Below are 13,962 nucleotides of genomic sequence, written 5' to 3'. Positions count from 1 at the left end.
CACCAGGCTGGAAACATCCTCCTGGTGCAGAGTGCCTGCAAAACACAGCAGGAAAACGGTGGGGCTGAGCAGCTGCCAGATTAGAGAGAGACCTCTGCTATGTTACAGCGGTACGAGGCAGTGAAGGGGAGAGCAGAAATCACAGCCCCTTGGAGGAGGAACAGGAGAGGGTCACGGAGAGCCGCTACCGAAAAATGGCAGGGAAAGGAGCTTTGAAATAATAGGATCCATTGCAAAAAGTTAAGAGGGCCGCCTGCAATGAAGAGGAGGATAAAAAGAAAACATGCAGTAGCGAGTGTCCAAAAATAAGCAGACCTGGTAGGACGAGTTTGATATTGTGTGACAATATTGAGGAGACTCCACTGAACAAAGTGGGATGCAATCTCTGTGTCGTGAGGGTAACACAGCAGACGCTGCGACCCCAGGCAAGTGTTAGTGGAGTTAGTCTTCAGGAATAGGAGAGCAGATGGGTAACACGGGGGTGGACTGGAGGGAATCAAAGCTGAGCCTCTGGCTTTCTACACCTCCGTGGTCCCACTGCATGGCAGTGGCCAAGCCCAGCGCAGTGGAATTCTCCTGACGTAATACCTCTGAAATCACTGATGATGAAACAGGGCAAACATTTGATTTATCTGACATCTATCACCTGCAAATAATACTGAAGTAAGTCTGCTCTTCACATTTACAAGCCAAAATGAACATCTTTGTTCAACACATTTTGAAGCCATACATTTGTGCCTGCAGACTTTTTCACTGCTTACTTTTTTCCCCCTTTTGATTATACTTTAAAGCCAATCTCATTTGTAAAATATCTGATTTGAGACCTGATTCTCATTTAGTAAGCCCATTTGATGAACCATTATCTTAATAATGCCTCCTTGAAAAGAAGACTCTTCAGCAATCATCCAAGACAAGAAACTGCTATTCACTTCCAGGAGCTGTGGACAGGTTTGGGAATCGAAACTGCTGCATTTCACAGTGAATCATCAAGTTTCAGTACACCAAGGCTGTAGGAGTGTTTCTGATGCACTGAGGAGAGCAACAGCTCACAATGAATCTTGTACGAAGGCATCGGGTTTTTTTAATACAAGTTGTTAACTGCATTTTAATGGGATGTTTTTCAAAGTGTCTGGAGTGCTTTGAGTCCTGTAAAATATAGCTGTCTTCTGCCCTATAGAATGCTGTAAAACTGGCAGCAGCAGGCGCAAGAAAGTCTATGAATTACTGGATTTGTCCTTCTCCTTTCTAAACTGACAAAATGATTGCTTTAAATGAAGGAAATGGCGGATAGCCCATTCCAGGCTTCCCTCACAACTTCTAGAATCCATAATTAATGCCACACTCTGGCACACAGTTAACTACACACATGCATCCCTCCTACCACACCCTGAACTCGGGAAAGGCATGCAAAGAGACCTGGTAACTATTCTACTCCCCCCACAATTTATCCTCAACATCCAAAGCCCAGCTCTGTGCTTTAATGCAATGTGGAATAAAAATGCACTGCTTTCCCTCTACCGCAGGGCACTGATTATAACTGCACCCCAGGATCAGCAAAGCAGCCAAAACCTGAGCAAGCAAGACACAGGCATGCCTCCAGCATGGGGCTATTGTGGATTTGCAGAGACCTGGCACTTCCTCTGGGTCTGCAGCCGGACAGGACCACATTCTCAGTGCACAGAGCCAGTAAGAAAATGCACCATTCAGACCATCATTAAACAGCAGAGTGGATCTCATCACCTAACAAGCTACCTACCTCAGCACATTTGGTAAGCCACGGCAACCCAAGACTGTTTCAGCCCTGGAAAAATGAGCTATCATCTCAGAACCCGTTGCTAGGGGAACTCGGTAATGTTCAATGCAATCTACACTGAAGAAAAAATACGTCTTGCACAATATTAGATGTTTAAGCAGGTCATCATCGTAGCTATGCGACTAGACGTGTAAGAAAAGGGTTATTCTCTCAATTGAACAAACAGTTACAGCAAACTACTGCAAGTAGGGTAGGACAGCTTGTATGGGTAATACTCCTCATGTGACTTAGAAAAGGCAGAGCAGGCCACAAACCTGTGCAGAGGAGCTGCTTGTAGTTACTATGGTTGGAAAGCTTTTTTGCACCTTAACCCTTTTTTTTAACTACATCTAAAATGTCTTGGGTGAGATAAACTGCTTTGATTTAATTTCACTGCTTAAAAACAAAGCGGAGAGGGATAAACCCCTACTCTCATTAGCAGCAAAGCATTAAGAAACCTTGTAATATAAATATAGCATAAATACAATATAAATATTAAAACCTGGAGGTTTCGGCCTTGCACAGTAACAATTCAAATATGAAAGTATCCGATATACAAACCAGACCAGCTTCTCACCTCCCACTAAGATCTATATGCACAGGCGTACAAACTCCTAATGCTACAAAAACTGCCAAAGAACTTGGGTTAATTGGCAGTCCCAGGTAAAACCCCCGGAAGATGGGCATCTCCAAACCTGCCTCCTACTGGTCCCTGACATCCATTTCCAGACACCCGAGTAAAGTGGGTGGGTTTTCACACCCGCCAAGCGGCAGCCACGCAGCTCCTGGGGACGTTACCAGTTGCAGTTAGCATCATGTGCCCAAGCATAGCTCCTTGCCCTTAATTTTCTGAATGCACTTAAATTTTTGCACTCCCCTTCTGAAGAGGTTGATCCCTGCCCTGGCAGCACTGTCACCGGGGATGTCACGTTACCTTGGGGATGCCCGCTGCGGTTTCGGACAAGCGGGGGTAGGTGTAGGAGCTGTAGGAATGTCCTTGCTGGTGTGCTTTAAAAGCACTTGCTCCGTAGGGCATGGCCGGCTCCTGCAGACCGGAGCCCGACCTGGACCTCTGCCTCATTGCTGGCTGAGGGCTTGCTGGGTCCATGTAGGATGACTTTGGCCTCTTGTCATAGTCGTCCTTGCCCAGGCCATGTCCCCAGTCGCCATCGCTGTACTCCAGTCTCTCCTTGGGGCACTCGCTCTGCACTGACGCTCGGGACGGGGCGTAAGGAAAGGGATCTCTATAGTCCAGGGAGGATCCACTGGGGATCCGCTGATACTCCAGCTTTAGGCCACCGTATTCCAGCGATTTGGTCTTTGTCTCCAGGTGTGCATGGTAATCTGGGAGGAACCTGGAGAGGTCTGACTGCAGAGGCGTCACTTCCGAATAATAGATGTCCCGGGAAGTCACCTTCATCATGTGCCCGTTCTGCTTGGCAGCATAGCTCCCTTTGTAGTACCTGTCTAACTCTTCCCCGTAAAGAGTCTTGTCTCGATATTTTTCCACGACATAGTCTGTTGTAGTGTCTGACTCACTGGAGTACTGGGAATACGTGATATAACCATTTTCCTCCTGGTGCCTTGGCACATGGTTTGCGTTTCCTTGGTGGTGGGTGGGAGGACTTTCCTTCCGCAGGGAATTGGATCGTGTCACTGAGATATTGTCAAACTCTTCCAGCAGGCCATTGATTGAAGTATCCTTTCGAGGCTTATTTCCTCTAACAATAGTCTGGGAATAAAAAATTGCTTTGATTAAATACTGATTTTTGTTTAATAGCTGACCAAGAAAACCACCGAAAAGAAAAAAAGTCTATGATTCACCCAGAAATACCTGTAGCAATGTGTTATGTTCTTCAGTCACATACCTCAGAATAATCCATTGCTAGAAAAAAATACCTCAATAAATACTTACAATAGGACATGCAGAAATGAATAAACAAAGATGGGTTCAATTCGGTGTACATCATAAGGTGAGATTTGGCATGTAACCCCAAGATACTCTTAAAAAGCGCAGTTGGAGGTAGGTGTTCAGTAGCCAACAGCAGACATTTAAAACCACTACTTATTTTGTATTTGCTATTATTCAGTTGTCTACATCAAGCCAAACTGGTGGGCTGAATCTGATTTACAGGGTATGGATAAGCTAAATGCAAATCATTCAGCGGTCACGTCTACATGTTATTTTAACAAACTGTTGGAATGGAAAGCAGCATATAGTTTAGTAGGCAATGGGTTTGGGTTTGTTTTTTGGTTTTTTTTCCAAATGGTATGTTCCTGGGTAGCAGAATTACCACTGGGGATTGCCTCTTAGCTTACTCAGCATAAGAGACACTTGGGGAAGAGGGAAAAATACCTATCTACATCTCCTTCTTACAATACACAGCATCCAGAAAACGACTGTGCACAACCATGGCTCTGGGACATCCATGTCATGGATGCCATGTGGTGGCCCTAATATTGCAAAGTCCTCTATAGATCCCCCAGCCATGGATGATGAGTGTGTAGGAGCACTGCAGACATGGACTTGCTCCCATTGACTGCCCACAACCCCCTGCCTATCCCTACCCCCTTCTGTCCAAAATATTGGTGCTCCTGGTAGGATGGGAGGCAAGCAGTGCTTGGTTACAGCTCTCCTTCAAGAAAGATTGACTATTTTTAGCTAGTACCATCTGAAGACTATAACACATGGTTGTATCCATTTTTCAGCAGTTGACTCCCACTGAATGCCACTTCATGCTTATAAACACCCCACAAGAATAAGATGTACAGAATAAGGGCCAAGGCCATAAATCAGCACAGCGCTACTGAAAACACATTTGCTTTGCTGATTTGCTTCGGCTAAGTATCTATGGCTTTATCTTATTTAACTTGCCAAGTTTTTCAACAGAGTCACTGTGGTCACCCTAAGGAGATGTCCCTCTGTGAGCTGCAGCCTGCCTATGTTGCACACCGACCATGGCGTATCAGATGCCAACCGTGGTGTACTGGATGCCGACCGCGGCATATCAGATGCCGACCATGGTATATTGGACACCAACCATGGCATATCGGATGCTGACCGTGGTGTCCAGCCTGGCCACTGGCCCTTCATTCATTGCAACACTGATAGAGGAGGCTCCGCTCCAGGGATGGTGAGGCTGCTCAACACCTGCTTGAAAGCACACAGAGGCTCAAACTTTGTCAAAATTCACATTTAATCACTAATAAAATCACTTTTCCACAAAATTAACAACAATGTACTTCTCTGTTATTCAGCAAAAGGCAGCTGAGCAAAGCCAGGCTACAAGCAAAGCAGTCTTGACCTCACACTGATCCCTGCTCTGATTTATGTCCGTAATTACTTGCCTAGTTTGCTATTTTGAAGCTAGTGATACCGAAACAATAGGACAGCAAAAATAAGGGACAGCAAATAGATCACTCCTTTCGCCTCTGAAGCCATTCAGCAAGACGAGAGGAATTGGTTTCATTCGGCTACAGCCCCTTTGGCAGGATGACTGTGCAATCATTCATATTTAATTACCACATAATAAACCAGCAACATTCAACAATGAAATGCTTATAATTGAAAACAAGATTGAAATACCCAACTGCCACCCCACTTCCCCTGTGCAAATGCATGCTGAGGAGTAAAATGCCAATTTAATACTCTCTGTGGGACCGGCCTTCACAAAGGAGAGGTTTCCTGGAGCAACCTGCGTTGTGCCTGCACAAAAGGACCTTGGAGCCAGAGGGAGCCCCTGGGAGCAGAGCAGCCTCTTTGGTTATAGGAAAGAGGAGTTCTCCCTCTGCCTCTCCAAGCAGATGCTCTCTGGAAGCAGGATTTTTAGATACCTTCAGAAAGAAGATTTAGAAGAATGCAGTTTTGCTACCTGAACAGAACTTAAGAAGTTTATACACAAATCTGAAATACAGCAGGTGCCTCCCTGGTGGGCAGAACAATCTACTAGGATTAAAAAACAAATTAAAATCCCAAAGCAGGTATCTTTCTGTAAGAGTAATTGCTCTGTAAGGATGCCCACAGAGCATCAAAAATTGAAAAATAAAATCAAAGAAGATGTTATAAAGAATGAAACATATGTTGTGCCATGTTAACCTGTCCTGAAGTCATTTACTACAGAGAAAGCATGTGCCAGGGGCTCACCAGCACCCGCAGCTTTCCTGGGAAGCACAGTATTTGCAGAAAGAAGCCAGAGATTGAGAACTGCCATAACCATGGGCCAAATTCCCAAACCTGAAAGCCTAATGTTAGCACCAGGGCCAAAAGTACCCACGTTCAAAGGTATGACTTCAGTGGAAAGACAGAATTGCTGATGTGGGGGTCTTGGTTTGGGGATGTAGAACACCAGTTACTGCATCACCAGGCTGTGTGCTGCATTGGCGAGCAGAGGGAAAACCTCTTGGGACTGAAATACAACAGCAGGAATCACAAAAGATGGGAAATTCTAGCTCTAACTTAAAAGCAAAACAAAAACCTTGAAAGAAAATGTAACAGAAAAAGGCTACATCAAAAGTGATATAAACACAGTTACCCTGGTAATTAGTTTCATAGGAACTAGACTAGTTTTTGCAATTTTAAAGGCTTCATAAACTGAAAAAAAACCCAATTTGTGTTTCCATATGAGGAGAGAATTCTATTTTTATATATATTCTATATCTATTCATATAGGGTTCTTTCTAATTTTTTTAACCACTTACTGGTCTCTCAATTTTTAAACTTAAGGAATTTTCGAAGTTGCTGCAGGTAGAGTAGATAGCTAAGAGCAAAGCATTATTCACAAAGGTTGACAGGCTCAGATTTATGAGGCCTTTGTTTCTGTCTACTGAGATCATGTAATGGAAACCTGTACAACACCCCGGCATGCATGAAAAACAGAGATTGAGCCCTACTGCAGGTGCAGCTTTCACTGGGTTCACCACGGATTTGCTATAGTCGATACCCCATGTTTATTAAAGGACATTTTCCAGTGCATTCTGCAATTTAGGAGGGATCAATGTTACAACAGATGAAGGAGTGCCGGTAAATTTTATGCTACCGTTACTGTCATACATTAAAATCAATGGGGCGCAATCTCTGTGAATTAAAGCACAGTACTCTGAAGCTGTAGCTCTCATTTCATTTCCATTGCTCTCTGGACAAGTTTGGCATTTGCTCTGGAGCCTGGTGACAGTAGACATCCTTCATGGTGTTTCTGTAGCAGTCTGTCCTCCGGTGATAAGCTATAATGGATCTGTCTGTAAGAAATGCTGTCTTGCCTTGTTTCCAAAAGGAGGTGAAAAACAGCTTCTGCACTCAAATACTGTATTAACCTTGACAATAATGAAGTGGTTAATTAACTGTTTTGCCCTAATACGACCTTGCATTTATTGTCTTTAAAACTACTATACTTTACACACTCGTTAAGAATACATCATCCTTTGTCCCCCTGGAGCTGTGTTTTCAGAAGTTGATGAGGACTTAAAATCTCTGTGATGTGCAGGGTAAAAAAAAAAAAGGTCTTTTAAGGAAATGTCACCCTTATAAACAGCCAATCTAAACTCCAATTTCGCTTCTAGCTAGCTTCTCCCCTCATTTGCATTATACATAAACTAAAAGCACAGCCTATGCACATCTGAAAACCAATTTTTTCTTAAGAAAAGATGCATAAAGCACAGCTGGTTAAAATAATCTAAGTGTAAGTGGTGGATGTGTTGGTAATTTATCTTCCTGTGTTGCAAGGCATTCAAAGTATTTGAAGCTGTGTTCATGACACCACATCTGACTCCTTGGCATAAGAAAACGTGAACAGCACTACACTGGGGAGAAAAACTGATCCTTGTCATCATGTCAGAAGGAAAACTCCAGCTTTCCCCGGAAGTAAGAGTTTTATAGCTGCAGTCAAGAGTGTAAGAGGTGTCAGGAGTCTGCAGTTGATCTGTTCTCAACAGGAGAAGAGGCTGTGAGATCTCAGACCAAGCCAAGTTCTTACAGAAGCTCAAAATAGCCAGAGAGCCTCAAACTCCTGGAGACGGCCGCAAGTGTGCAGCAAAATTCTGCCTTTTCTAGCAGCCTGGGGCCAATATGAGGTGGGCTCCTTTCCCTTGTTTGTGAGGCTAAATTTTAAGTCTGAGCTGCGATCTTGAGGACTGACACAAGGACCAGGCTCAAAGGAGAAGATGGGAGATGAGAGATAAAGACCTGCACACAGACTCCAATGGCTGACTTTACGCGGATGGGTAAATATGCTGCTAGGGAGAAAAAGTGATGGCAGCTAGAAGCCCAGCGACTGGAGAGCTCAGCTGGGGTCCAGGACAGCTGTTTTCAAGAAGGCTGGCCCACTGTTTCACTCAGGGTTTTTCTCCATCGAATATTCACTGGAGGACAAGTTCTAACCTCTGAGTCACCGTTCCAAATGATGGTGTCGGAGCCATCCTCACGATCCTACTGTGCTCCAGCGAATGCTTAATTACACCCAAATGGGGAAGCTTCATGACAAAGGATTGAAAAACATTTCTGTACCTCCATCCCCTCTTTCCCCCACCTGATGATGGCATCATGGCAGGTTGTGCTTCCCATGCTCATGGCAGAAGTGCCCAGCCAATGCTGCGCTGCCATCTGCAGGAGAGGAGCTTGTGCGTCAGCCTTGCACATTAGATAGAAGACTGTGTTTAAGAGAAAGCACATGACCCCTGTCTATTTTTTGGACAAAAGGGCTTTGGAGACAGAATTAAGGATTAGGTCTGTGCTGAAGTCACATCCCTCTCCTCTGCATTTTCTCCCACCTAATGTAGGTGCAAGTGTCTTGGGAAACTCAATCATACATTGCGCTTCCCAAAAGTCCCAGGGTTAGGAAGTTGTTGACTTGCTCCCTTGGTCTCGTCACAATGGCCTTAGCGTTGGGTGAGCTCTCCATGCAGCCAGCAGACCTGCTCCTCACCAGCAGCCACCCCAGGCCTCTGTCCCTTTGGGAGCCATCTGCTCCCACCACCAGTGCAGGGTCCTCTTTGTAACCACGTCTATGCTATGTCTGTATGGTTGTACCACAAGGGAGGTAATTGGATATATTTGCTGCTTTGAACTCTGAGACCTGGATCGTGCCAAAACCCAGCTTCTGGCTGTAGGACCACCAAACTTCATCCTGAGACCGAACTGGAGATGATACAAATTGTACAAGTTAGAAATAAGTGCTGCATTTGGGCAGCTGTCTCCTGACCTCGGCAGGCAATGAGCAGATACAGCCAGACGGGCCAGCAGCAGTGACCTGTGCCAACCAAACAACTAATTTCTCCATAGTAATGCAAACCATTAACCTAAGTGGGAAGTTTAGGATGCTTGTGCCATACAGCCTTATCCTGGAAACATGCCTTTTGCAACAGAAGCTCATCAGATACGTGGCAAGAAACCGTGCTGGATGGGAAGAGATGTCATTTATCACTCTGCACCCTGCAGTACTGTCCTATGGGATCTGTTCCAGTTTTGATCTACAGCCTGTCTACAAAACAGCTATTACTCAGAGTTAGTCACAAGGAATATACAACAGGCAGGAAAGTATGTCAGAACATTTCTTCCTGAAGCCTGTAATTTAGAGCTTGGTTTACACCTGGAAGCCTTGGAGTTTATATCATTTCTGTTATGAATTCCTTCCCAATGCTATATATTCTCATTCTCCCCATAAAAATAATAATAAAAAAAATTAATCGTTTCTGGCAGCCCACAGTTCCCTCCTGGGGGAAGGAGTTCTGCAAATTTCACCAGTGTTGGATGCCTCAGCTGCGCGAGGAGGTATGGGTCTCTGCTCTCTGGACCAAACGTGCACTTTACACCATAGAGTCATCCGAGAAAACCAGGAGCATGAGACCATCACCTGCCCCTTGCTGTGAAGTGTCTAAGTGTGCGAGCCATGATCCTGTTGCATGACTTTCTCTAATCCCTTTCTAGAAGATCCAGCAATTCCTGTTTGGGACAGCTATTGTCCTTTCCCATGCACAGGAGAAATTAAATATAAATGAAAAGCCCCAAAGTAAAACTCAGCCAAGTCCACCTCTGTGGTTTTGCTAGCTGGGAGGGCAGAAGCCCCCAGACACGAGCCCAGGGGTGCTGCATCATGTGCCACATCTGGGATGTGCTCATCACCACAGCTGACTCAACATCACTGGATACAAAAAAGCAGGTTTTACTCTGTCCACCCACTATCATTTGACAAGTTTTTCACCTCCTGACAGATGCTAATAGCAGCAGAGAGTACAGCTTGGTTTTTGTGTTATGGCAGAAGAGGCAACTGATAGCCGTACCAACACCTTGCCACAGGTAACACTGCGCTTTCCAAGGGGAGAAGGTCAGTGTGGGTAACATCAGTTCAGAACCACCTCCCTTAGAGAGACTGATTTACCTCTTCCGTATGAAGTCCCCCTCACCATTCTGGTTTCCTTAATATTGGAGTAGACATGCTGAGCTTGGGGGAGCATAATGCTGGGCTATCCAACAGCTGTGTTACTCCAGGACTGTGCCCTTGCCTCTCTACTAAATTCAATGGAGTTAAAAACCAAATCATTCTCACAATTTCTCCTTTGGAGGAGGGATGGGTCCCAGAGACTCCTTCCCCTGCATCCACCTGTACAAAAATATCTCCCACTTGCTTCTGCAAGTACTACCTGACAAAATGCCCCGGCTGCCCTGGGCTGAGATCTGCAGCGCATTTTGGTGAGGCTTGTCCATAGGGGCTGGACCGAACAGGTCAGACGAGCAGTCGTTGTCAGATTCCTGCAGCTGCAAACCAGCTACACGGAGACCCACGAAATATGCCTGTCTACACTGCAGTCACATTTCTGAGGGCACATCGGCATCACCGAATTTTTTTGCTGCCGCTCAGCAAAGTCACTGCAGAGCAGAGAGCTGAGCTTGGTAATATGTGGCCTTCAGGACCGTACATCCAATACTATCACGTTAATTAACCTGATACTGGCAACAGCATAGGAGAGGAGAGAAGCTGGGAAAACATTGGCATGGCCACATGTTAATTATTGAAAGATGTAGATGATGATGATGATCTACACTGATGATGTAGAAATGAAGTTTACTCAGCTAGAAAAATATATATTACTCCATGGATCAAAATAAAGGTACAGCTAAAGTTTTGAGAAAAGTGTAATATGCTTAACACCATCACTAGTGCCAGCTGTTTCAAATTTTTCAAAAGTAAAATGATGGAAAACTATAAAAAAAGTCTAACCAAAATGGCACTGTGTAATTTGTCACCCTTCACAGCAGTTTTAAAAGTTAGTTGCCATAACAACAAGAGCAACATTTCATTATAATCACATTCACTTAGTTTTAAAATTCCACTGAAACATCTACATTCTAGTAACTTTACCTTCTTTTTTTTTTTTTAAAATACACAAACATGATTGTTATATGTCATTTTAAAAGCTATTACAGAATATTAAATGTCAAAAATAATTATTCTGGGTCTACTTAAAACACATCAGGTACGTGCAATTTTTTATGTAATATGTATACACAGATCCCTTAGACACACAACAAATGAGAGTGAAATGTGTTTTAGTTTGAGGGAGAAAGTTAGTGTACTTATTACTGATGAGTTACACAAGCACTTCACAGAGAGAGGAATGGAGAAATCTCAAAACCACAGAATTTCTATTTCATAGGACTTGGGACACTTCAAAATTTTCTTTTATCCCAAGACAGAATGAAAAGACAAAATGTCCCACAAGATGAAATTCCTCAAAAACGTTAACTGCAGGAATTTTAACTGCCCTTTTAATAGCACTGCATTTTCCTAAGGCTGATGGCAATCATTTCAGCACAACAGCGCACAGAGTAGACCTGCTAAGCCAAAAACCTTTATCAAACCACACCAAAGACTAGTTTTTTGGCCACATTCTGGACAAAATCCATCCATCAATGTCAAACTTTCCTATTTTGTCAAATTAACATTTTCTAGCAGGAAAAGAAAAAAGATTGCTGACTTGGAACACCTGTCGCCAACCCTGTTGTTGAACACCAGCAGGACCAGGTATCTTATTCTCCCTTTTTCAAAGCCACGTCATCTGCCAGTGCCTCTGTGCTAATGGAATTTTCTCTTCCCCCCCCAAGGAAGTTGTAAAGCAAATTCAGTAAGATTTACCGAGGTATGGCTGTGGTCCAGCGACTGCTGGTATGGTTTCTGCACCACACAGCACCCTACGGTTATGGGGGAACCCTGCAGCGGCAGCACCCCAGAGCTTTCCAGCTGGGCTGACTTCAGAGGCAGCTAAAAACCACAAAGCAAAGTTGGGGACATCTGGGCCAGATGACAGAAATCCTCCCCTCCAAGAAACACAACTCTGTTTTTTAGTCTTGTAATACCAAGACAACAGCGGACTGGAAATTCATGACATGTCACAGCTCCGGGACCAAAGTTTGCCGCAGGCAGGGCTGTGTGTGACTTGAACAGGTTTATGTCCAAATAAAAATGACAGAATTAAAGGCAGTTAATATAAAGCAATGAAGCTCCAGTGTCTCTAACTGCTGCCTCCAAAATCTGGGCTTGGGAACTGGCTTGTGCCTGGATTACTGATGTGCTATGGGAGAGACGTGGGAATGACACTTTCTGCACTACAGCTCTTCATCCTCAGCCACGCTGCAGGTGCAGGGAACAGGAGATGAAGAGAGGGGTGGTGGCAATCCTGATGCCTCCTTCAGTTCTGGCATCACCACTTTCTAAGCAAAATGCATTGCAAAAAATGCATCTTAAACCAGGTGTGAACTGGCTCTGCTGCCCATCACTTTGAACTGGGTGCAAGCACTCACATTGGCAGAGGAACTGCAGGGAGGTGAGATAACAGAGGACCTTACAGGGGCTTGGGGCTAACCCAAATGGCTATAGAGTTTTCTGAAGCCCTCTCTGCAGCCACAAGACAATTGTCATCAACCTTAATATTGTATCAGCCAGTTGTCCTTATCTAATATTTGCAGGCTAGACTGTTATTTTTTGGGGGGTTTATGTGGGGGAGTTGTGAGGAAAATAAAAATCCACTTTTCTCAAGAAAGGCATGAGAAATCACAAGAATTAAACACTCAACCACCACCTCCTCAAATACTTCAGCTTTCATAACCTACCACTACGCTTCACAGGAGCTGTGGGTCTCCCACGCGGTGCTGATGCTGAGGCGCCCACTGACACTGCTTCTATGGCACAGAGTCAGTATTTTACATCTATCCACGATTAGTGCTGGGATCCGGTGGGGCACAACATTGTGTGAGTCTTCCCAGGGCTGATATGCATTTAAAAAAATAGTCTTTCTACAACCAAGGCGCATGGCACCATTGCAGATTTTATTCTAGAGGCCAGAAAGGCGTCGGTGTGGGCTATTCACGGAGAGACGAGCCCCACAGTAGGGTGGGCAGTGTAAAACACAGTGCCCCATCATTTCAGTCTTGCTCACCACTACGTATGTTTATTGTAATGACCACCGTGGTACAGGGGTACTGACTGCCACCATGGAGACTATAGTTTGCTCTCGACCAACAACGCCAATTAAAAAAGCCTGAAGAGAGGGACAGTCTGTAATTCATAAAGTCGCACCACAGCATAAACTGTCTTTGTAGCTCGGATGACATTTCCCTGGCAGAGGTTTCCCTCATGCCCTAAACATGCCCACTAACAAATGCAAGGTTGATGGAGCATTAACCCAATTAACGATCCTGGCGCTTTTTTCTCAGTGAAAGAGTTCTGGCTGCAGTTTGATTGAGCTTTCTGAAATACTTGAGTAAATTCCAGTGTGATAAAATTTTACGCTAGGGAAGTACTTGCCTTCATCTGACAGCTCTGGCAGTGGGGCACTTGCTTAGGAGGGCAGAGGCTCTTGGGTCACTCTGCTGCAGTCACAGTCATCTCCCCGCTTTTAATTAAAATGAGGATTTTGACAGTCTGATAATTTAGAAGAAACAATTTAAACTGTATTACTTTTTGCTGTGATTTACCACAGCAAAGGAGGCTTTATATAGGCAGATGTTTGAAGACAAAGTCAACATTTCTGTTTCAGAGCATACAGAGGCCAGCTCAAGAAGCTCCTTGTGCTCTGCAAGCCGCAGTGCGGGGGTTGTGAATTATCTTCCCACTTCATAAATCATCAGGCAAAGGCAGCGAGCAGAAGAAGATGCTGATGAGTGCCTCAGTTCCAAGCGCCAT

General features: G+C 44.6%; 1 protein-coding gene across 4 annotated transcripts in view; it reads right to left on the bottom strand.

The window, feature by feature from the left end:
* PAK5 (p21 (RAC1) activated kinase 5) overlaps positions 1 to 13,962 on the bottom strand; it is a 91,895-nt gene that overhangs the window by 15,831 nt on the left and 62,102 nt on the right. For all 4 annotated transcript variants that reach the window (XM_069787589.1, XM_069787587.1, XM_069787586.1 and 1 more), the window contains one exon: positions 2,727 to 3,524. In XM_069787589.1, the coding sequence (XP_069643690.1) occupies positions 2,727 to 3,524 (798 nt within the window). The remainder of the gene's footprint in view (positions 1 to 2,726; positions 3,525 to 13,962) is intronic.

This window comes from Haliaeetus albicilla, chromosome 7 (assembly GCF_947461875.1).
Source record: "Haliaeetus albicilla chromosome 7, bHalAlb1.1, whole genome shotgun sequence".
Taxonomy (NCBI): domain Eukaryota; kingdom Metazoa; phylum Chordata; class Aves; order Accipitriformes; family Accipitridae; genus Haliaeetus; species Haliaeetus albicilla.
The sequence above is the reverse complement of the archived record's forward strand: the minus strand, read 5'-3'. Positions and strand labels throughout refer to the sequence as shown.